The sequence below is a fragment of the Pelophylax lessonae genome (assembly GCF_965119305.1).
Source record: "Pelophylax lessonae genome assembly, chromosome: 5".
NCBI lineage: Eukaryota > Metazoa > Chordata > Amphibia > Anura > Ranidae > Pelophylax > Pelophylax lessonae.
Window position 1 is genome coordinate 70,565,037 of NC_138772.1, and position 24,555 is coordinate 70,589,591.

General features: G+C 43.4%; 1 protein-coding gene across 1 annotated transcript in view; it reads left to right on the forward strand.

Annotated features, from left to right (window-relative positions):
* Positions 1 to 24,555, forward strand: part of PLXDC2 (plexin domain containing 2) — an 804,296-nt gene that overhangs the window by 623,295 nt on the left and 156,446 nt on the right. Inside the window, exons 8-9 of the mRNA XM_082259441.1 lie at positions 5,771 to 5,866; positions 23,367 to 23,448. Coding sequence (XP_082115567.1) covers positions 5,771 to 5,866; positions 23,367 to 23,448 — 178 coding nt within the window. The remainder of the gene's footprint in view (positions 1 to 5,770; positions 5,867 to 23,366; positions 23,449 to 24,555) is intronic.

Below are 24,555 nucleotides of genomic sequence, written 5' to 3' on the forward strand. Positions count from 1 at the left end.
ATCTCAATAGGCGATGCTTTAAAATTTTTTAACGGTTACCAGTTTAGAGTTAGAGTGTAGCTCTTTTTTTTAAATGATTGCTCATGCTCTGGCGATCGCGGCGATACCTCACATGTGTGGTTTAAACAGCGATTTAATTTGTGGCTCGACTTCCATATGCATTTTCTTTTGTGCGCGAGCTAACGGCGACGGGAGCGGCTAAAAAATTTTTTTTTCCTATTTATTTATTTTTTTTTACTTTATCAGAGTTTTTTTTTTAAAAAAAAAATCTGATCACTTTTATTGCTGTCACAAGCAATGTAAACATCCCTTGTGACAGCAATATGCAGTGACAGGTACTCTTTATGGAGGGATCGAGGGTCTAAAAGACCCCTCCACTACACTTCCATGTATTCAAAACGCCGAAAACTGCATTTTTGAATACATTCGTTTTTTAAATTTGCCGCTTTTAGCAGCAGAGTAACCCGGACGTGACGTCATGGACGCCGCCTCCAGGTTACGTCATCGGAGACCCTATCGAAGCTGCTTCTGGCTTTGATCGGGACTCCATCGGTGCTCGGGTCTCCCGGTGGGACGGGAGACCCGGGCAAAGCCGCTGAAGGCAGGGGGAGGGGGGATGTCCCCTCCCGCTCGCTGTGGTAACAACCGAGCGCATCGGCCGTTACCGCCGGAAAGCCGACCGCCGGCTCTAAACAACGGTACTGGGGTGATGCCTCTAGCTAGAGGCATCACCCTGGTATAATACCGAAAAGTTAGCTGATGTAGCCCTACGTCACTTTGCGGTAAGTGGTTAAAGAAGTTATCTCCATTAATTTAAATCCAAGCTCTAAGCAGATAAAAAAAATATAGCACCCTCATAGACAGGTGCTAGGTAAAAGCATTGATTGCTTCTGCTGCTTATCAGGGGAGCTTGATCTGTTAGTTTTGCCTGTCACATGTTTCCAGGGGTGATTTACTGGGTCTGGGAGAGTGTCCCCATTGTGTCCAATGATTGAGCTTGTTGGACAGTGGAGGAAACCTAACCAGTAGCACATCAGGGTTTATGGCTGTCTCAGTGGGTGGGCATTCCTGCAATGCATCCTGGGATTGGCCATAAATACTGAGGGGACATGTGACAGGGCGTCTTTTGGCGGGAGCAAAGTCCCAGGAGAAGGTGGACGGCTGTCTCTCCTGCTGCAAGTGTGAGGAAGGTGGTTCAGGCAGTCGGCCTAGTGAACCAAGTGTGTGGAGCTGAGCTGCAGAGGATCCAGAGTGCTGACATGTGGAGCTGCTGGCAGAGTCTCTCGGGAAAAACAGTATCCTGAGTACCAGGAGATTTGCCTAAGGGTCGGCCTAGGAGAGGAGACCACTCAAGAGAAGTCAGGGGATCAAGGAGCTAGCTCACACAGGAAGTTTAACAGTAAAGGGGGTGCCGTGTAGTTGACCCTGAAGAATAGAAACAAATGGGGATGCCAGGAAGGGCCCTGAAGATTGTTCTGCAGTACAGTACAGTTTACCTCAGGAGGCTTACTTAATTCTACTTCACAGCTAGGGGCAAAGGTGAAGCAGCGGCCTAGCTGCAATTAGCATTACTCAGCGTTACTCAGCATTTTTAAGTTGTCCCAGCCAATTGTGCATAGTTGTGTAAATTTGGAGTATCCCACTCATTCCCTTCTCCTTTCCAAGTTCTAAATAAAAACACAAAAACCAAAGATACCGGACTGTTTCCTGACTGAGCCAAATTTCACTTTAAACATGTTGAACTGTCTTGTTGTTGCTAATGGTAACCCAGGGGAACCCACATTCAGCAGCTCCCAAGGGAGTAGTGCTACAAAAAAAAAACACTTTTTTATTAATTGATGTGTTTGTTAACAATTATTACATTATATTTATTATCAAATTTTGAAATGCAACTAGTGTAAGGATCTAAATATGTCTTGAGATCAGCCTCAGCTTTGAAAAGGGATGGGCAGTGCTAGGATCCAATCAGTGCACTTGAGCTGGCATGGAGCATTCTGACAGAAGGCAAGAGCAGAAATGTAGCAGAGCAATGACTCACCACCAGGAGCGTAACTACAGGGGTCACAACTGCAACCTTGCCCCTGCTTCATGGTTCCCATAAGTCCCATAAGCCTGCTTCTCCTCCTATCCCTCCTGCAGACATTCAGTGGCTGCAGAAGTAAATTGGAGGGCATCAGTTCCTCTATTTGCCACCCCTGCTGCCCTTCCTTATCCAGGTCCTGCTGCCCCTGGCCTCCCTCTCTTCCCTGCAGCGCTGCTGACCTCCTCCCTCCCCTCTCCCACCGGCTGCTGTGTGGGATGTTTCAAAATGGAGAGCAAGGAAGGGACTGGTAAATATTTTATGTACTTCCTTTTTTGAATGGACATTGTGTGTGATCAGTACCAATCGCTCCTGTGTCCATTCATAACTGAAGCATAGTAAACTGTGTTTGTGACTGAACGGGAAGTTCTGTACAGAGCTATTCCTGTCCATTTATTCTGTGCTGCTGAGGCTGCAGAAATGGAGATTGAGAGCTGTGTCCTTATACTTCTTTCTCTGTCTCAAAGGAAAAACGTCTGTTTAGACCCTTGGTTTTTCACCAAGGCCCCCAACGAGAAAAATTGTTAAAAAATATTTAAAAATAAAATTGTAAAAATAAATAAATAAATAAAATGGTAAAAAATAATACAAAAATAAAATAAGAAAATAGAAAACTACCAGGGTTGCAAAGGTCACACCAGGTCCAGACATTCCACCACTGTGGGGGGCCCCAAGACGGCAGGAAGGGAGCCTGCTGCTGAACATGTGAAATGATCCTGTTGCTAGGCCATCATAAAGGGCCCCGTGACAAGAGGGGAAGGGCCCTGGCCCCGTAGGTAAGGGCCTTTCCTGTAGGTCAAGGGGACCCTTCATGGTTTCTTGAACTGGGTCCCTAAAGGTTCTAGTTAAGCCTCTGCTTACCACTGTCCAATCACAGGCTGGGATAAGAAAGTGGACAGGCAGTATTGCGAAACCATAGTAGAAAACAAATAAGGCCGCCAACCTGGCATTGCTGTGTGGTAGGATTGTGTGTATGCTAAGGGCTCTTTCACACGGCCGCTCTGTGTGTCCGCAAATCATCCTATTTTTTTGCGGATGATTTGCGGACATAATGTAAGTCTATGGCATTGCGGATGTCAGCGGAATACCATCCGCTGACATCCGATTTTCTTCCTTTCAGTTCTGTTCCGTTTTTTGGAACGGAACAGAACCCTATTTTTGTTCCGTTCAAAAAACGGAAAGGAAGGAAAATCGGATGTCAGTGGTGTCACCCGCTGACATCCGCAATGCCATAGACTTACATTATGTCTGCATATCATCCGCAAACGGATGGGATGATATGCGGACCTACGGAGCTTTTCCACCTCCGTGAAAAAGAAAAAGTCCCGCAGCGGAGCTTTCACACGGAGTGGCTGTGTGAAAGAGCCCTAAGACTTTCTAGATAGAGATAAAAATATTTTGGCATATAAATCAATTCCCATATATGTATTTCTCTGTATAAAGATGTCTTCATGTAGTTCTGTTTAAAGATTAGCTGAATTTTTTTTTAATGAGCTATATAAATTCCAGGTACATAAAAACAGAAATTGTGCAAAGTCTTGCAGTTTGTTTATTTAGAAATCAGGGGGAAATAGGCCTGTCCCCTGCCAGCATGATGCAGAGCAGCACCCTTATGGTCTATGGAAGTGGTGGTCTCTCTGTAGAGGTCCAACACGTTCAACATACACCTGTGTATTCATGAAAAATAACATTTTCTAAACAGAATGAATTCAAGTAACCTAGTTTGTCTTGGTATCAGAATTAATATCTTATTCACAGCAGCAATCATGTAAAGGAAGGGAAGGGCAGTACTGGCAACCAATCTGGTGTTCTGAATATACTTCTTCCAAAAAGAAACATACTGACAGAAAGAGAGAGCAGAGGGGTGAGCTCATCAGTATTCTGCTGCTCTTTTATTGACCCATCAGAGGCTGTGAGCAAGGAAGTGGCCTAGCCGTGTTGCTTAATTGTTATCTGACAATGCTGTGTAAGTCATAGGAATAGATGAACATAAAGGGGGGAATTTACTAATACTGATGCACACAGAATCGGGTGCAGGTGTGCATAGTAACCAATCAGCTTCTAACTTCAGCTTGTTCAATTAAAGCAGAGCTCCCCCCAAAAGTGGGAACTCAGCTTATCTGCCTCCCATCCCCCCCGCTAGCACCTTTTGGGGGGAGGGGATAGCTGGCTTTGACAGGTACCTGCTCCCACTTCTGGGTAAGTTAGCCACAGCGAACTAACCCGGAAGTTTGGCCCCCCTCCTCCTTCCCCCGCAGCCGACCCATTCACAAAGTGCAACCTGGTTAATGCATGCACAGCAGGGAACAAGCTGTGAAGCCGCAAGGCATCACTGCTGGTTTCCCTTAGTAGAGATGGCGGCGGCAGCACCTGATAGCCAATTGAAAAATCAGCCCAGGTGAGGACACCGCTGGATTCCTGGACAGGTAAGTATATTAATATTAAAAGTCAGCAGATACAGTATTTGTAGCTGCTGACTTTTCATTATTTTCTGGAGGAGCCTGGAGCTCCTCTTTTAGCTTTGACAATTTGCCCCCGGTCACACCAATCACAACATTGAAATTGCGCTACTTCATTGGAAGTAGCACGATTTTAAAGCCAGGGCCAGTACAAGCGGTGGGCAGGAGGGGCGGCTGCCCTGGTGCACTGTGGTATTATGTGAGATAGGGGGACACAGCAAAGAGATTGGGGGTAGGGGATCTGTGTTGGGTGGGGAATTTGGGGGACAGCAGTGGGCATGAATTGTTCTAGATGGGGAAATTTTGGGGGGTTTGCTAGGAAAGGTCATTTGGGGGGATTTGTGTTGGGAGGGGGATGGAGAAGATGCTTTGTGCTAGGAGGGGGTATTTGTGGGGTATTTGCGCTAGGTGGAAATTTGGAGGGGGGGGGATTTGTGCTGGGAGGGGGAATTTGTTCTGGGAAGGGAGAGGGTGTGTACCCAAGGGGGGGGAGGATTTGTGCTAGGAGGAGTGTTTTTTTTGGGGGGGAGGGTGTGTGTGCTGGGGGGATTTGGGTAGAGGGAGGATTTGAGCTGGAAGGGAGGATGGGGGGGGGGTAAAGATGTGTGCTGAGAGGGGGAATTTCATCAAGGGGTGGATTTGTTCTGGAAGGAGGGGGGATTTATGCTTTGGGGGTAAGAATGCATATTAGTGCTCATTTTTTTTTTGGGGGGGGGGGTTATTTTTGCAAACATATAATGCTCTTAAATCTTGGGGAGAAGGGGGGCGCAGTTTGGTATCTTCACCCTGGGCTCTAGGTAGCCTTGTCCTGGCACTGTTCAAAGCAGTACTACTTCAGGTGCTATTTAGCTTCATGCACAGATGTCTATGCAAGTCGTACCTGATTGAACAAAGTAGTGCAAGAGCTACTTTCAAAATTGGTGCAACTCTGATAGAGTCAGAGTCGCACCAATTTGACCTCTTCCATTGCGGACAATAAGGTGCGACTTGTCATGCAATTTGAAAACTATCAAATCCAATGACAAGTCACACCGGTGTGGCCGGGGGCTAAACCTGGAAGCTGATTGGTTATTATGCACAGCTGCACCAGATTCTCTGTGTTTTAGTAAATCTCGTTCAGAAACAAATCCTATGACAAATACAACATACAACTACTGTATCTATTTACCTGTTTAAGTTTTATTATATGTGATAAATTACTCTAATACTTTATAATTCTGTGTTTTTCTAGATGTTCGCAGAAGAACGATTTTCGAGTATCACAGAGTGGAGTTGGAAATGTCTAGGATTACTAACTACTCAGCGGTGGAAATGTTACCTCTTCCAAGTGAGTGGTTGGGTTGTTGGATAATACGTCACTCTAGAAAAGACTCTATGCAGTCTATTGATTTAATGATCTGTAAAGTGGCTCCAAGGATGAGGAATTATCATAATGCAGGGGACGTCAGGGAAAACATATAGTTTGTGCAGATCATACTAAGACTAAGCAAGCAAGATCCATTACGGAATTCATATGCACTGTGCGCTTTTTATATATTTGATGTCATATCATTTTTAAAAGTGCTGCATTACTTAGATGAATGTACTGACATGATTTGCTCCTCTGTTTTATGGACGTTTTCTGAATGCAAGACAGGAAGATGTAATTGTTAGCAGATATTTCATTGTATTTTCATTTAAAGGGTCAGTAAACTTTAATTACAATTTTAGTGAATATAAAAAAAGCTTTTAAAAAAAAAAACAACAACATCTAAATGGGTGCCACTAGGAAAAACATACTCACAAATGAGAAATTTATCAGAACTTCAATTCTGTAAATAAATATATGAATAATTGAATGCACAAATGCATAGTCATCTGGAAGTAAGTACAAACCATGACAAATGAAGTGTCCATTTCATAAATGAAAAAGTTCTGATCGATGTAGCCTATTAGCAAGCAAGAGGAGCTTAAAGCACTGGCAGTAGACAAAAGGAAAAAGAAGCACAAGATTGCGTATTTAAAGATTTACATACACTATATTGTCAAAAGTATTGGGCTGCCTGCCTTTACATGCACATGAACTTTAATGGCATCCAAGTCTTAGTCCGTAGGGTTCAGTATTGAGTTGGCCCACCCTTTGCAGCTATAACAATTTCAACTCCACAAGTTCAGGAGTGTGTCTATGGGAATGTGTGACCATTCTTCCAGAAGAGCATTTGTGAGGTCCGGCACTGATGTTGAACAAGGAGGCCTGGCTCACATTCTCCGCTCGAATTCATCCCAAAGATGCTCTATCGGGTTGAGGTCAGGACTCTGTGCAGGCCAGTCAAGTTCCTCCACCCCAAATTTGTTCATCCATGCCTGTATGGGCCTTGCTTTGTGCACCGGTCCAAATCATTTGGTGGAGGGGGGATTAGGGTGTGGGGTTGTTTTCCAGGGGTTGGGGTTGGGCTTGGCCTCTTAGTTCCAGTGAAGGGAACACTTATGGTGTCAGCATGCCAAGATATTTTGGACAATTTCATGCTCCCAACTTAGTGTCAACAGTTTGGGGATGGCCCCTTCCTGTTCCAAAATGACTGCACACCAGTGCAGAAAGCAAGGTTCAAAAAGACATGGATGAGCGAGCTTGGGGTGGAGGAACTTGACTGGCCTGCACAGAGAGCTGAGTTGAACCAGATAAAAGACCTTTGGGATTAATTAGAGTGAGGAGTATGAGCCAGGCCTTCTCGTCCAAGTCAGTGCCTGACCTCACAAATGCGCTTCTGGAAGAATGGTCAAACATTCCCATAGACACACCCCCAAACCTGGTGGACAGCTTTCCCAGAAGAGTTGAAGCTGTTATAGCTGCAAAAGGTGGGCCAACTCAATATTGAACCCTACGTACTAAGACTGGGATGCCATTAAAGTTCATGGGATGCCATTAAAGTTCATGTGTGTGTAAAGGCAGGCGTCCCAGTACTTTTGACAGTATAGTAAATGTTGTGAAAATAAAATGTATAAAGCAATGGTGCCATGAAAATATAAACTGCTATGAAGGGTTTTGGGGGATGCTTTACGATAATAACAACATCTGCCATGGCAAATGGAAGAGAGTGAACCAACTCTGGAACATCTGGGGAGTACACTTACTACCTTTCCTCTTTTCCCGAATGATTTAAATAAAATTTACAAAATTTTTTTTTAAAAGTTTCAGAATTTTGTGTAGCACAGTCCCCTGACAGGCCCCGCTGATTTGCCCTAGGTTCTCTTCCCACTTGAATATACAGGCAGCCAGGCACACGACACTTGGACAGTCTCACGTCACAGTAATTAGGCAGTGGGTGTCTTTTTATGCATTATTGCTGGTAGAACTTGGATGGGGTATGGGGGAGCTTTGGGATACTCCAAATGTAGTGTGCAAAGTAACTGGCAGACACTCTCTATTCTGTCTACTCTCTTCAGGGAAACCTCCCTCTTGGCAGAGGCTAGAAGCAGAGACTAGAAACACAAGCACTTCTGGGCTCCCACTTTAGCCACATTGAAACAGTCATACAAGAGATTTAAAAGAAGACAGTCACTGGGGACCCTGCTTCTAGCCTCTACTAACTGTCCCCAGATACATGGATACCTTATCCAATATGCGCCAGACACCTCTCCTGTGAATCTCCAGGCAAGATACTCAGTGAACCCCCTTGACTTGGCTTTGACAGCTTCCCAAAAAAATAGGCCCGTAGCTCCCATTGACGTGGGACTTTGGGGAACTTCTGTAATAGGCCCCTCAGCTCCCGCTGAGCTGGTACTAGTGAAAAAAAGATTCTGGAAATGTTTAAGCTTTGAGAAAATGTCTTATTTTTTTTTTTATGGAAAAAATTGAAATTTTCAGAAAATGAAAACAAAATGTGTAGAGTAGTTTTACAAACTGAATTGGTTTGCAACACTTCTTTATTTGAAGAGGCTGCTGGTGAAGAAACACTTTGTGATGATCCAGAAGCAGCAGAAAGATTGTTTCTGGAATGAAAAGCTACTCATACTTCCATTTTGATCCTCATTTCATTCCATAAATTATTTTTAATGTCTTTAGGGCACCTGGCATGCCAGGATATGTTTTTCCATCCTTGTGGCATTTGGAAAAAAAATATTTCTTCTCACTACATTTGCAAGTTGCAGCTTTGCTCTCAGCAAAAATTGCACTGTGGAAATGTTTCCAAACTCTAGATGTTGGTCTCACCATTTTACTGAGAGGAGGAAAAGAAAAAACAATTTACTGACCAGACTATAGGTAAACATTATGCTGGGATGGTGAAGAACATTAATAGGAATCATTTAAATGTTATAAGGATGAACTAGTTTGTCAGACAAATTCACCCTCTTAACTGTCATTTAAGGCCTAAGAGGACAGAAACTCATCATACAATCATCTACTATATCCCAACTGTGACGGACCCTGGTACTCAAGAGGAGTATGTGCATCCTATAAACTTCCCTTGCCCGATAACAGATAAGATACAAGACCCCAAAGCAGTGCTGGCCCAAGACATTGTGCTGCCTGGGTCCAAGAATGAAATGCTGCCCTCCCCCCCCCCCCCCCAAAAAAAAAAGTATATACACGCCCACCAAAAGGAACCCACATGCAATATTTTAGATCAAAATAATTAAAATTAAAAATGTAACAGGAAGTCAGATTTATATGCAACAGGCTAGGGTAGTATACAGCCAGGCTAGGTAGGGTAGTATACGGACAGGCTAGGTAGGGTAGTATACGGACAGGCTAGGTAGGGTAGTATACGGACAGGCTAGGTAGGGTAGTATACAGACAGGCTAGGTAGGGTAGTATACAGACAGGCTAGGGTAGTATATCACAGTGGGATCAGTTGCAGTGCTGGTGGGGGATGGGGAAGGGACTTATTTTCCATGTTGCTCACAAGTAGGGCAGCCCATTGAAATGAATCGGCAGCCCTACATGTGATGCATAAAAACCACATCTGCGCTAAAAAAAAGGAAACTGTGTAAATGCAAAATAACAGATTTCCTCTAAATATTCAGTGTTCATACAATTGCACTACCATGTAAATGGCCATAAACACGGTGCTCTGCTCTGTTTATGGAGGACAGTTAGCTTGTATTGAGTGGTTAGGTAATGTGGGGAATTTAGACTTTGATAACAGAGGGTTAAATGGAATGGTCAAAGTTTCTTCACATTATCTGGACATGCACAGTGTGTGTGTGGGGGGGGGGGGGGGGGGTGTATGTAGTGATATGTGCCAGCTCAGAAGATGGGTCCATTGGTCCCAGGTGGCAGTTTGAGGGGAAGACCCCCCCCCCCCACACACACACACACACAGCCCTGATCCTCAGTATTAGCTTAATCATTCCCATCTCCCTGCTATCAAGTCCTCCTGATTAGTGCTGATGTAAAACTGCCAGCTTACCTCCTTAAATTTACTTTTCTTAGAACATCAGCTCACCCCCTCCTTGCACAGTGTCAGCAGAACCCGCTTCCAGGTTCTCTGAGCAGACACTGGAGATGGGGGGGGGGGGGGATCTAAGAAAATCAGGGCACAGGTGGAATGTACAGGAGATTTCTGGCACTAGCAGCAGTGACACCTCTGCCGAGATCAGCCCCAGCTCCTCCCACCTTCAGCCCTCACGAGTCAGCTGACCTTTTAGTCTCTGCCCCCGGCAATTCCCTGAAGTTAATGGGCGGCCGCAGGCTCCAGAGACAGCCCAGCTGCTGATGCTGCTTTGTGCCCCGGTTCACTGGGATGCACCATCTGCCCGCCTGGACAGGGGGGGGAGGGGAGACATGGAGCTTGTCGCGTCCAGAAGTCCCCTTTCCTTCTGCTGTCCCTAACCCACACAGCCGGACAATGAGGAGGGGGCACCTTCGGCGCCCCTGACTTATGTGTACTAATAGCGGCGGCCCTGCACACAAAACTGCTAGACAAAAATGTGGGTGTCAATTTGCCGCCCCCCTCAAACTGCCGCCTGGGACCAATGGACCCAGCAGGACCCATGGTAGGGCCAGCCCTGCCCCAAAGCCCACCCAGTCACTAGTCAGGACACAGCGTAGGGTGGGGAAAAATATAAGACTGTTTATTGAAGCACAGGTACACTCAAGTACAATCCCCCATTTTTTTCTATAAAGACACAGGGCAGGATAAACTGTACATCCACTAACATGAGACACAGTTACATTTAAATATTTTAACAAATAATTCAATCAGTAACTGAGCACGTAGACAGCCTTATCAGCAGGAAAAGACTGTTGGAGATTTTTTTTCTATTGTTTTATTTTCTGTTCTGTTCTTTTTTACTCTATTATACTCAATTTTTTTATTTTATATTCTATTCTTTTCTATTATATTCCTTTATTTCTATATTATTATTATTCTCTTCTGAAATTCAAATTTGATTAGAAAACAATTTGAATTCTTTTAGAAAACTTCTCAAATTCATATTTCACCATATTCATTATTTCAGATTTATTTAAATTAGTTACTTCCAAATAATGAGAAATTTGTCTGAGTTTTGATTCGGAACTAAACAAACCACACATATCTAACTTGAAAGTTATTCCAGGATTTGCTTGTCTTCAGCTGAGAGAATAATATTTTAAAACTTTACATAAAGTCTCAAAAATCTTTCATTAACCACTTAAGCCCCGGAAGATTTTACCCCCTTCCTGACCAGGGTTTTTTTTTTGCGATTTTTTACTGCGTGACTTTAACGGACAATTGCGCGGTCGTGCGACGCTATACCTAAACTAATTTGACGTCCTTTTTTCCCACAAACAGAGCTTTCTTTTGGTGGTATTTGATCACCTGTGCGATTTTTTGATCATGCGCTATAAACAAAAAAAGAGCATAAAATTTGCAAAAATAACAATATTTTTCACATTTTTAAATATGAAATTCCCCAAAAAAATGTAAAAATCAAAATTTTTTAACATTTTCAGCCAATTTGTTTTATGCTACATATGTTTAGTAAAAAAAATCGCAAAAAGCGTATTTTGCTTGGTTTGCGCAAAAGTTATCGTGTTTACTATCAAAGGGAAAGATTTTTGTCATTTTTGTTGTTTTTTTATTTAACGAGTAATGGCGGCAATCTGCGATTTTTTTTTTGTGGGACTGCGACATTGCGGCGGACAGATCGGACCCTTGACTGACATTTTTGACACTTTTGGGGTTACCAGTGACATTACTGCAGTAATCAGTGCTATACATATGCACTGTTACTGTAAAAATGACACTGGCGGGGAAGGGGTTAACTGTATTGGAGAGGGAGGGGTTAAGTGTGTCCTAGGGGCGTGCTTCTAACTGTGATGGGACATGGCTACTAGTGTAAAAACAGAGATCAACGGTCCTACATAGTAGAACCGTCTGATCTCCATTTTTACACAGGGGAGAATGACAGGCGGCTTGTTTACATTAGCCGCCTGCCTTTCTCCCTTCCCGGTGAACGATCGCGAGTGACCGGCGGACATCGGGTCTGCCGGTCACACGCACTGACGTTTTTACATATCTAAAAGTATATATAGAGAAAAGGTGTCATACTTTAGATAAGTGTACTTGTCTAAGTATCTTGCCTATAGGCAGGTTGTTTTTAATCTTTTAGCCCATTATTTCATTATTGTATAATGTATGATTGCTGTACACACGCAAGATTTGCAAAAGTCAGCAGCCATTTCCGCCTTGTAGTTCCGCCGTGTCAATTATTGCCATGGCAACCCCTGGAGCCTGTTCCATATAAATCCTGACTGCAGATAGTGGTCATCTACGTCTGAAGAAGGAGCTGAGTACGCATGCTCCGAAATGCGTTACGTCACTTCCGGCTAGTCTGCGCTCCATCGCGTCTTCCGGTTTAACCAGCCTCGTGGTTTAGCTTCCTGGATCGTCACTTCCTGGCTGCAGGACGGCTGGAACACTGGAGACCACATCCAAGGAACTACTACCACACAGAACATGGACTAGAGTAATCCCTCATGTAAGTTACTACATCATGTTTGTTATACAATAAAGTCTTGGCTTACTTCAGTGGCGCCTGTTCTTTTCTATTCTCCAGCAAGGAGAACAGCAAGCAGCACAATAGTGCCATCATCAAATATCATTCCAAATCTGGTGATACTAGTTGTCAGAGACATCAGGAACATAACCACTTGCCGACCGCCGCACGACTATTTACTGCGGCGGTCAGCCCCTCACAGGCAAAGCGACGTAGGTCAACGTCACTAGCCTGTGAGGCTTCTAGGGAGCGAGCGCGCGCCGCCAGAGGTGCGCTCCCGTGCGGTCACAGACCCCCTGCGCGTGTGCCCGGTGGACCCGATGTCCGCCGGGCACTCGCGATCGTCCGGGACACCGGAAGAAAGGCAGGCGGCTAATGTAAACAAAGCCGTCTGTCATTCTTCCCTGTGTAAGAATGGAGATCAGACGGCTCTACTATGTAGGACCGTTTATCTCTGTTCTTACATCAGTAGCCATGTCCAATCATAGTAAGAATCACGCCCCTAGTACACACTTAACCCCTCCCTCTCCAATACAGTTAACTCCTTCCCTGCCAGTGTCATTTTTACAGTAACAGTGCATATGTATAGCACTGATTACTGCAGTAATGTCACTGGTACCCCCAAAAGTGTCAAAAATGTCAGTCAAGGGTCCGATCTGTCCACCGCAATGTCGCAGTACCGCAAAAAAATCGCAGATCGCCGCCATTACTCGTTAAATAAAAACAACAAAAATTACAAAAATCTTTCCCTTTGTTAGTAAACGCGATAACTTTTGCGCAAACCAATCAAAATATGCTTTTTGCGATTTTTTTTTACCAAACATATGTAGCATAAAACAAATTAGCCGAAAATGTTAAAAAATTTTTACATTTCTTTTGGGGAATTTCATATAAAAAAATGTGAAAAATATTGTTATTTTGCAAAATTGACACTCTTTTTTTGTTTACAGTGCATGATCAAAAAATCGCACAGGTGATCAAATACCACCAAAAGAAAGCTCTGTTTGTGGGAAAAAAAGGACGTCAATTTCGTTTAGGTACAGCGTCGCACGACCGCGCAATTGTCCGTTAAAATCACGCATTGCTGAATCGCAAAATAGGCCCTGGTCAGGAAGGGGATAAAATCTTCCGGGGCTTAAGTGGTTAAGATAAAGGGTAGGTTTTTCAGAGGACTGATTAGGCACAATTAAAAATTCTTGATGTCCCCTATAAGATACAACATAGTAAATCTTCACCTTTGGAGTTCAGGTGAACTTTAACGAAAGTGGACATTTTTTTTAGCCAACATTAAAGTGTTACTAAACCCACAACAGTAAAATCAGTCTGTATATGCAGTAACACATGCTTGTTATACTCACTGTGAAACCAAAGAGGTTAATACTCTGCACTGTGTAAAAAGACTGTTTGATCCTGTATGCACAGATCCTCTCCTTCTTGCATTGCCCCCAAACATGTCCAGGTAAGACAGAGTTGGTGGAGTCAGTCTGCACATGCTAAGCTTGGTGTGTATTGCTAGAGAGTTTCTTTTTTCTCTCAGGTGAGTGCATGTGATCAACACAGAGCCATTCAGCACTGTCCAGACAGAAGATCTGGGGACCTGCATCCTGATAGGACAGTCAGTGCAGTATGAAAACTCCTCCTACAGGCTTTAACCAGGCACTGATAGAAGTCACAAGACTGCTAAATGCTGCTGATGAGAAACATTTAGCTGTTTATATTTACTAAAGTAATTGCATTTCCATGTTCGGTGTACTGTGGAAGACCAGATATAGTGAATGCAGAGTCCGGGGTTTAGTAACACTTTAACTTGTCTTTTTATTGTTTGCTGTCACCTATACGGATTTTAAAAATATCTGTTTTCATTCAGCAATGGTTACCTTTTCTCTGTTAGAAAGAGAATGAGCCTTTCAGAAAACGACAAATGCCTCACTACATACCCTAAGGGTAAGGGATATTGTAGGAGTTGAAATAAGAGGGGGCGGATCTCTACCATCAATGGGTGGAGACATTTGCCCCGGTATCATTAGCTTCCACTTTAATGATCCCTTTGCAATGAAAAATCTCTGTTAGACTAGAATGTCTGATGTGAAATACAACGCTATGAAATAGAGGATTCATAACTTGTTTTTTAATACTTTTTTGTTTTTATTACACATGCCCTACATTGTAGTTTGAGCATCCTGTGCTGGAGGGTATAATGGAATAGATCAGGCATGCACTGGAATACATTAGAAGCTGACGCGGATAATGCTTCTAACTGTAAATGCCACATTTATGTCACACTTTTTTTTAATTAGCTTGATCTGTTTTTAAATTAAATATACAACGATTGACACAACACTTTTTTACAAATCCTATTGATTTATCTGCAAAATCCCCTTCCTTATTATTTCCTGCATTAGGTAGATCTGATTAAAGGCAAAAACAGAGAAATGAATTATTCCACATCTTTTAAAATTATATTGCAAAGATAAATTTAATATGGGGGCTCCATTGTGGTTATCATGTAATAATCATGTAATAAAGCTGTCAAGGTACACGTAACTATTGCTGGTACATTGAGGACCGGGTCCCAGTGTAGAAGGAAGCCTTGTAGAACATCCAGTATAGGAAACAATATGAGCAATCCAATAAATTAAAGATGAGCTCTGTCATTGCATTCTCAATGATAATTCAATACAAACATAATGCAATTTTTAACAATAAATGGATTACTTTTATTAAAGGTATTCCTGCATATAAGAAGCAAAGTGGCAGATTAAACCAGTATGGATATACAGTATTTTATACCAGTGAAGCCGCCATCACTTGGATCTTGCTTGTGTTAGTAAACACTCTCTATACATTGTACACTCTAGATCACATATATCAAACACAAGGCCCGTGGGCCGAAACCGGCCCTCCAGGCCAATTCATGTGGCCCTCGCACCTTTACTGCAAATGTGTCCCCCCCCCCCCCCTCAGCCTAGCTTGTCTAAACAGTTAGCAGCAGAGGGGAGGAAAGAACTCCTCCACCAGATTCTGGGCACCTCTGTGCAGCCACAGAAAAGCTTGTCTCTGTCCCCAACTCCCCCCCCCCCAACCCTGGTCTCAGCAATGGTCAGCAGAGAGGAGGACAGGACTCCTCCACCAGATCCAGCGCTCCTCCGTGGAGCCACAGAGAGGCTCGTCTCTGCCACCAACCCTGGTCTCAGCAATGGTCAGCAGAGAGGAGGACAGGACTCCTCCACCAGATCCAGCGCTCCTCCGTGGAGCCACAGAGAGGCTCGTCTCTGCCCCCAACCCTGGTCTCAGCAATGGTCAGCAGAGAGGAGGACAGGACTCCTCCACCAGATCCAGCGCTCCTCTGTGGAGCCACAGAGAGGCTTGTCTCTGCCCCCAACCCTGGTCTCAGCAATGGTCAGCAGAGAGGAGGACAGGACTCCTCCACCAGATCCAGCGCTCCTCCGTGGAGCCACAGAGAGGCTCGTCTCTGCCACCAACCCTGGTCTCAGCAATGGTCAGCAGAGAGGAGGACAGGACTCCTCCACCAGATCCAGCGCTCCTCCGTGGAGCCACAGAGAGGCTCGTCTCTGCCCCCAACCCTGGTCTCAGCAATGGTCAGCAGAGAGGAGGACAGGACTCCTCCACCAGATCCAGCGCTCCTCTGTGGAGCCACAGAGAGGCTTGTCTCTGCCCCCAACCCTGGTCTCAGCAATGGTCAGCAGAGAGGAGGACAGGACTCCTCCACCAGATCCAGCGCTCCTCCGTGGAGCCACAGAGAGGCTCGTCTCTGCCCCCAACCCTGGTCTCAGCAGTCGGCAGCAGGGAGGAGAACAGGATTCCTCCACCAAATCCTGTGCTCATTTATGCAGCCGCAGAGAGGCTCGCCTCTGCCCCCAACTTCCCCCCACCCCCTGTTCTCAGCAGTCGTAAGCAGAGAGTTGGACAGGACTCCTCCACCAGATCCTGCCCTCCTCTCTGCAGCCACAGAGAGGCTCGTCTTTGCCCCCAATTCTCCCCCCACCCCCTGTTCTCACAGTCGGCAGCAGAGAGGAGGACAGGACTCCTCCTACAGATCCTGCGTCTTTCTATAAAGCCACGGCACCACCTTGTCTCTTCCTCCCCTGATCTCAGCAATGGACTTCTGCCCTCCTTGGTTCCTCCTCCAGACCCTGACATTTCTACTTCCCAGCCCCACCCCAGCAGCTTTGGGATGTAAGGGAGGGTGGGGGACTCTTGACTTCAGATGGTGGGGGGCTTGCCCTGGACATCTAGTCTTACAGATACAACTGGCCCTTTGAGGACAAACCATAATGCTGACGCGGCCCGCAATAAAACTGAGTTTGACACCCCTGCTCTAGATTTAAAAAAAAAGAAAGAGTGCTCCCTTCAAAGAAAACAATTACCTATCTCCCCACCTGTGCCACCAATAAAGAACATCTTTTGAACTTTAAAGCAGTATTAAACCCAAAAGCAAACATTTATTATATTGCAGTTTACCAATTCTTAGATATAAAGGCTGCATTCGTTTTCTTTTTTAGGCTTTCTTTCCTTTATTTCCACCTGATGATCTGGCCAGTAAATCTGTTATTTTTGGACAGAACAAGCTCTCCTGCAAATGTATAAGATAAAATATTGAGACAAACCTTTTATCACTGACAGGGGTTACTTACAATGATCAGCTATTATTTATGCATGTGAAACCTTTATCCCAAAAAGAAAGGAAAAAAAAAATTTGCTGTAACTGCATGTGTAACTGCAGTGTGAGCTGGAGTTTGGCTTCAATTAATTAGTGTATCTAAATCTGCTAGTGCATCTAACATCCCCTCCTCCCAGACTGACAATGCTGCTGTCCAAAGCTGCCCCCTGTGCTCCTTTTATTCAGGGTTTAGACATTCTAATACAGGAGGTGTGTTACTGGCCAGCCCTAATACTCACCTAAGCCCCCTCTCTATCCAGCAAGATTCACAAGAGCCTTGGCTGACCTGGGACTCCCTCTACTCATTGCCTGAGACACAGCAGCGGGAGCCATTGGCTGCCACTGTTGTCAATCACCACCACTAAGCCATAGAGGAGAGAGCGGGGGACGGAGCCGAGCTGCAGCTCTATGTATCTTATAGATACATAGAGCAGGGCTCGGGAGCAAACATGCACCAGTGCCCCCATAGCAAGGGGCTTGCTATTGGGGGCACTGGTCAAGGGGGAGGGGCCAAGATCGCCTGCGGGGGATCCAAGGAGAGGAGGATTGGGACTGCTCTGTGCAAATGCACTGCACAAAGCAGGTAAGTATAGCATGTTTTTTTTTTTTTTTTAAAGCCTTACCTTTATTACCACTTTAAAAAAAGTAAACTAATGCATGTCTAATGATTGGTAAGCTGCAATATATTAAATTTTTGGTTTGGCGTTTAACACCGCTTTAAGGATGAATTTCTTCACAATGCATACAGCTACAAAGGTTGCACTTGATAAACAAGGAACCCCTGAACTGTGGGACTATTTTTGAATTGTTGCTGTTCTGTGTCATGTGATGTCATGTGATGTCATGTGATGTCATATGGCGAGGAGCCACAAGGTAAAATGAACATGAATGACCTCCATTGGGTTTCTGATGGTGCCAGTTACCTTGCTGATCAAAAGGACTGATACTGGATAATGTAGGCAAAGGTTTTCTAAGCCCAAAACAAACATTTCAAATATATTGCAACTTAACAACCTTTAGTTTTGGTGGCTAAGTGTAACATTTTTCTGTTTTTTTCTTCTTTTATTTACACCTGGAATACCTGCGAATAACACACTTCCTTTCCCAGGGTGGCTATGCTCACTCCACTGAATCTATGGTTGTCACCTAGGCTGCAATTCAAATATGTCGTTCTTCAGTTCCATTACATGGGGGGATGTGAAATAAGTTACATAAAGAAGGAAATCAACATTCTTTCAGCTCATAGTGGTGGATAAGAACCCCGCATTTCTAGCAAGATCAACAGTTTTTTTTTTGTTTTTTTTCCGTACTTATTAAAAATGTAACTTTGGTGGGCTGCAATATATTATGTTTTTGTTCTTTGGTTTAGTTATCTTTTTTTGGTGTATTCACATATGTGGCTATTATTAAACAAATCCAGAATAGATCTCTTTTTAGAGGGCTTTTGAGAGACGGTGAGGAGGCGATATGTCACCTGTTTTAACCATTAAAATGCAGACCCCCCCCCCCCTGTGCCACAACCGTAGCAAGGGGGTTGTACGCAGCCCTATCAGTATTAATTTTTACATCAAATTTTGGGTTAATTTTTAATCATAGTCTTTAGACTAAAATAACATTTTAGTCCTATTTTGGTCATCTGAATTGTTTTCGTTTTTGTCGTATTTTAGTCAACTAAAATCTCCAGTACATTTCAGTTGACTAAAATCGAATGAGTTTAGTTTAATTGTAATGGATTATTTAAGCATTTCTCTAGAATTTCCAAACTCATTCTATAATCCTGGAGTAAAAAATCGAATAACATGCTATTATTTATGGTATTACGGTCTGAATATGCACTAATACAGGAGGTGTGTTACTGGCCAACCCTAATACTCATCTAAGCCCAAGCACAATTTAACCGGTTGCCGACCGCCGCAAGTACATATACTGCGGTGGTCAGCCCCGGCCAGGCAAAGTGACGTATGGGTACGTCACTCGCCTTTCACTTGCTTTAGAGCCAATAGCGGGCAAACGTGCGCCCACGTTCCCTGGGAAGTCCGTGCGTGTGACCGGCGATCATACGCCGTGAAGGGAGAAAGGCAGGCGGCTAATGTAATCATACGGTTCTAGTATGTAGGACCATTGATCACTGTTCCTACACATCAAGCCACAGCCAATCACAGTTAGAAGCATGTCCCTAGGGACACACTTAACCCCTCCTTCCCCAATAAAGTTAACCCCTTCCCTGCCAGTGTCATTTTGCAGTAACAGTGCATATATATAGCACTGATTACTGTAGTAATGTCACTGGTAACCCCAAAAGTGTCAAAAATGTCAGTCAAGGGTCCGATCTGTCTGCCACAATGTCGCAGTACCGCAAAAAAATCGCAGATCGCCGCCATTATGCATTAAAAAACAACACCAAAAATGACAGAAATCTTTGCCTTCGTTAGTAAACGCAATAACTTTTGCGCAAACCAATCAAAATACGCTTTTTGCGATTTTTTTTTTACCAAACATATGTAGCATGAAACAAATTGGCCTAAAATGTTAAAAAATTTAGATTTTTACATTTTTTTGGGGGGGAATTTCATATAAAAAAATTTGAAAAATATTGTTATTTTTGCAAAATTTACGCTCTTTTTTTGTTTATAGCGCAAAAAGTAAAAATCACACAGGTGATCAAATACTACCAAAAGAACGCTCTGTTTGTGGGGAAAAAAAGGACATCAAATTCGTTTAGGTACAGCGTCGCATGACCGCGCAATTGTCCGTTAAAATCACGCAGTGTCGAATCGCAAAAAAAACCCTGGTCGGAATGGGGGTAAAATCTGTTTATTGATATTAATTTATTTTTAGTACAATATATTTTTATTATTTTTTGAAACATATTAATAGTTAAACATACATGAGGTTTTGTATTTCACATATAATCACAAATGTTTTACAACATGTATACAATGTAAAAATATCAGAAGCTTATAAGAAAAAATATATGCAGCTTAAGATATCCAGTTGTTTCATACATGTATACAAAAATGATAATAGTAATATCGGATTGGACAAAATCAACATCCTTATATTTAATGCCAAAATAACATTTAGTTATCAAAGTATATTAATATGAATACGTAACCAATTGGCCTTAGGAAAGTCTAATCATAAAATATAACCATTAACCACTTTACCACCGGAGGATTTTCCTGCTAAAAGACCAGGGGTTTTTTTGCGATTTTTTACTGCGTGACTTTAACGGACAATTGCGCGGTCGTGCGACGCTGTACCTAAACGAATTTCACGTCCTTTTTTTCCCACAAACAGAGCTTTCTTTTGGTGGTATTTGATCACCTGTGCGATTTTTTGATCACGCGCTATAAACAAAAAAAGAGCGTAATTTTTGCAAAAACAACAATATTTTTCACTTTTTTTTATATGAAATTCCCCCCCAAAAAAATGTAAAAATCAAAATTTTTTAACATTTTCGGCCAATTTGTTTTACGCTACCTATGTTTGGTAAAAAAAAATCGCAAAAAGCGTATTTTGATTGGTTTGCGCAAAAGTTATCGCGTTTACTAACAAAGGGAAAGATTTTTGTCATTTTTGGTGTTTTTTTTTTTTAACGAGTAATGGCGGCGATCTGCGATTTTTTTTGCGGTACTGCGACATTGCGGCAGACAGATCGGACCCTTGACTGACATTTTTGACACTTTTGGGGGTACCAGTGACATTACTGCAGTAATCAGTGCTATATATATGCACTGTTACTGCAAAAATGACACTGGCAGGGAAGGGGTTAACAGTATTGGACAGGGAGGGGTTAAGTGTGTCCTAGGGGCGTGATTCTAACTGTGCAGGGACAGGTCTACTAGTGTAAAAACAAAGATCAACAGTTCTACATAGTAGAACTGTCTGATCTTCACTTTTACACAGGGAGAACTGACAGGCGGCTTGTTTACATAAGCCGCTCTGTCTTTACCGGCGATCGTAGTGTGACCGGCGGACATCGGGTCCGCCAGTCACACTCCCGCACTCCTCCGTGAACGAGCCTCGGCGGGCGCGCGCCTCAGCGGGCGCGCGCCCGCCCGCCCGCTATTGGCTCTTGAAGGAGTGACAGGCGAGCGACGTAGACCTACGTCACTCTGCCTGGCCGGGGCCGACTGCCGCAGTAAATATACTGTGCGCAGTCGGCAACCGGTTAAAGATATAGTAGTAAAAAAAATAGAAAAATGAGAAAAAAAAAGGTCTAAGTTAAAATTATAAAATAATAAAGATAACAATAAGCAATTTAGTGTAAACTCATGAATGGAGATTTAAATAAGGATCCAGACATATATAATTGACTATATCCCTAAGTTGTAACCTGAACTAAGTCTGGTGAATTTCTGAAAATAACCCATGGTGACCATGTCTCATTAAAGTTCTCTATTGATTCTTTAGCTGTTGCTACTAATTCATCCATGTTGTAAAGCTCTTCAATTATATTAATCTATTCTTTAGTTGATGGAATGCAAGTAGATTTCCAATATCGTGGTGATATTATTTCATTTTTACTATGCATTCCAAAGGCTGTTTTTTTTTAACATGTGACCGGTAGATCACTAGACTAGATCCTACTTATGGTTCCCTGCAGACAGGCTGGGAAAGAGCTGGGTTATGTGACAGCTGTATATCGATTAGGAAAAATGCACTGAGATGTTTTTTTTTAATTAACCCCTTCACAACAACCGTACGCAAATATGCAGCCTTACTGAACTGGGCTTTTTTTCCATGGTGCTGCATGCTTGCATCTCTCTCTTTGTGCTGGGAGCACGATGCATGGCATGGTCCAAGCACAGAGATTGGGGTACTAACAATCAGGACCTGGAGCTCCCAATTCCAGGTCACCTAATCCCTGCGATAGCCTCTGATAAGCTATCACAGTGATCAGTCACTGTGAAGCCCACAATTTTGGCTCTGAGGAAGAGGGTCCTCCCTCGAAACGCGTAAGCCACATCAGGTTTTGAGGACGCCATCACGCTATCCAGCAGTAGAGAAGTGTCCTGGAAGCGAGCGGTGCCCATTTCCTGTATGCTTGTTCATATGCTAGGTTTGTGAGTATATTGTACGCTACCCTTCTTTGATTTTAATAAACTTTTAAGTGGTAATGCACAAGGTCGGTGCGCCCTTCTCTCTCCTTGCAGATAAATAAAAAGTTTGTAAAAAAAAAAAAATAATAATAATAGAAAAAAAAAAAAAAACCCAGATCAAGGTTTCATCTAGGTCAGGGCCAAGTTTAGTGTTTGGGTCAAGGTCAGGGTCAAAGGTCAGGGTCAGTATTTTTTGGGGTTTTCTTTTTAAAATGAGTATCAGTGTAAGATAGTGTCAGTGCCTTTTAAGTAGGATAAAAAAAAGCAAAATGTGCACTATTGTTTTTGGGATGTACTATGGGTACAAACAACAAATAACATACACATACTCTATGTGATATCACTGTGATCGTCAGTAGCAGGAGAATTGAATTTGTGTTGTTCTTTAGTGGAAGGTTATAGTAGTAGCAATAAATATACAGCTTAATTGAAAAAAAAAATGACGACTTTACTATTTTGGGACAGTTTTCCTTTGATAATGAAACAAAAAAAAATAGGAGATATCCATTACATTTTACCGCCAAATGAAAGCCCAGTTTGTCCTGAACAAAATGTGGTATAATCTACCTGGATACACAATGTAGTTGTGATGATACAGTATGTACGGTTTAATTAACACAAGTCAAAGTTGCAAAATTGTGCTTAGGCATTAGGATTGGTTAAAATAATTACAGTGCTATCATCCACATACAGAAATAGAACAGACAATGTAAATTAAACAGTGTGTGTTTAGTATCACTTTAATGGTGGTGGATACACTCTTTCATGGTACTCTACAGTAGAAAATCAAGGTCACCATATGGACTTTAAGATATAAAAGAACACTTTTATTATTTTTCACAAGTCTATTGTTTTTCTTTGGGTTATGTTTGCTCACTATAATTTTTTTTTGTGGAGCGCAGAACAATCTGTAACTAATTGTTTCTAAGTAGGTTAATATCATTTTGTGTGCTTGCTGCTTTTTTCACTAGTTTAGATTTTTTGTATTTGACCACTTGTGCAGTTTACTATTTTCTCTTTTTTGACTCACATATGTATGAATCAGCACCTTATTTTTTATTTTTATTTTTTTGTTCCAGCTTGTCTCCAGTTTAGCAGCTGTGGCACTTGTGTCAGATCCCAGATCGGCTTCAACTGCAGCTGGTGCAATAATCTCCAAAGGTAGAGTGAGATTGGGATTCCTCCGTGTAATTATGTTTTCACTTATCTGATGAAATGATTGTCTATCTGCTAAAATGGTTTTTTAAACCCTGGAGTTTTCTGCTTCATTTCCAAATCATTATAATACACACACACACTCACACACTAATATAATCCTATCTTACTACACAGGTAGACAGAGAACAGGCAGGGGAGATATATTACATGAGATAAATAGAAAGGTAATGAAAAGAAAAAGCAGAGGGAGAAGGAGAAGGAGAGGGAGAGGGAGAGGGAGAGGGAAAAGGAGAGGGAGAGGGGGAGAAGGAGTGAGAGAGGGAGAGGGAGAAGTAGATGGAGAGGGAGAGAGGAGGAGGAGGAGGGAGAGGGAGAAGGAGAGGGAGTGGGAGAGGGAGAGAGGAGGAGGAGGGAGAGGGAGAGGGAGAGAGGAGGAGGAGGGAGAAGGAGAGGGAGAAGGAGAGGGAGTGGGAGAGGGAGAGAGGAGGAGGAGGGAGAGGGAGAGGGAGAAGGAGAAGGAGAGGGAGAGGGAAAAGGAGAGGGAGAGGGGGAGAAGGAGTGAGAGAGGGAGAGGGAGAAGTAGATGGAGAGGGAGAGAGGAGGAGGAGGAGGGAGAAGGAGAGGGAGAGGGAGAAGGAGAGGGAGTGGGAGAGGGAGAGGGAGAAGGAGAGGGAGTGGGAAAGGGAAAGGGATTGGGAGAGGGAGGAGGGAGAGGGAGAGAGGAGGAGGAAGGAGAGGGAGTGGGAGAGGAAGAGAGGAGGAGGGAGAGGGAGAGGGAGAGGGAGAGAGGAGGAGGAGGAGGGAGAGGGAGGGAGAGAGAGACAGAGAGAGAGACAGAGAGAGAGAGATAGAGACCAATATTTAATATTATTGCCTGGGCCATACCCAGACATGTTTTTTTTTTTCTCAGGGAATAGACGCAGGTACTTCCCCCTCCCCGAAATTACGCCTTGTCTCCGCCCCCACCTGCCTTCCAGCAGTGTCCCTTGCCCCCCCTCCAATACCGCCTCTTTTAGAAAATTCAGAACCAAGCATCATTTTGTGGTGTTAAGTAAGTTGTATGGAATCTGTTAATGATAACAAAAATGGCAATACAATAGATTAAAAAAT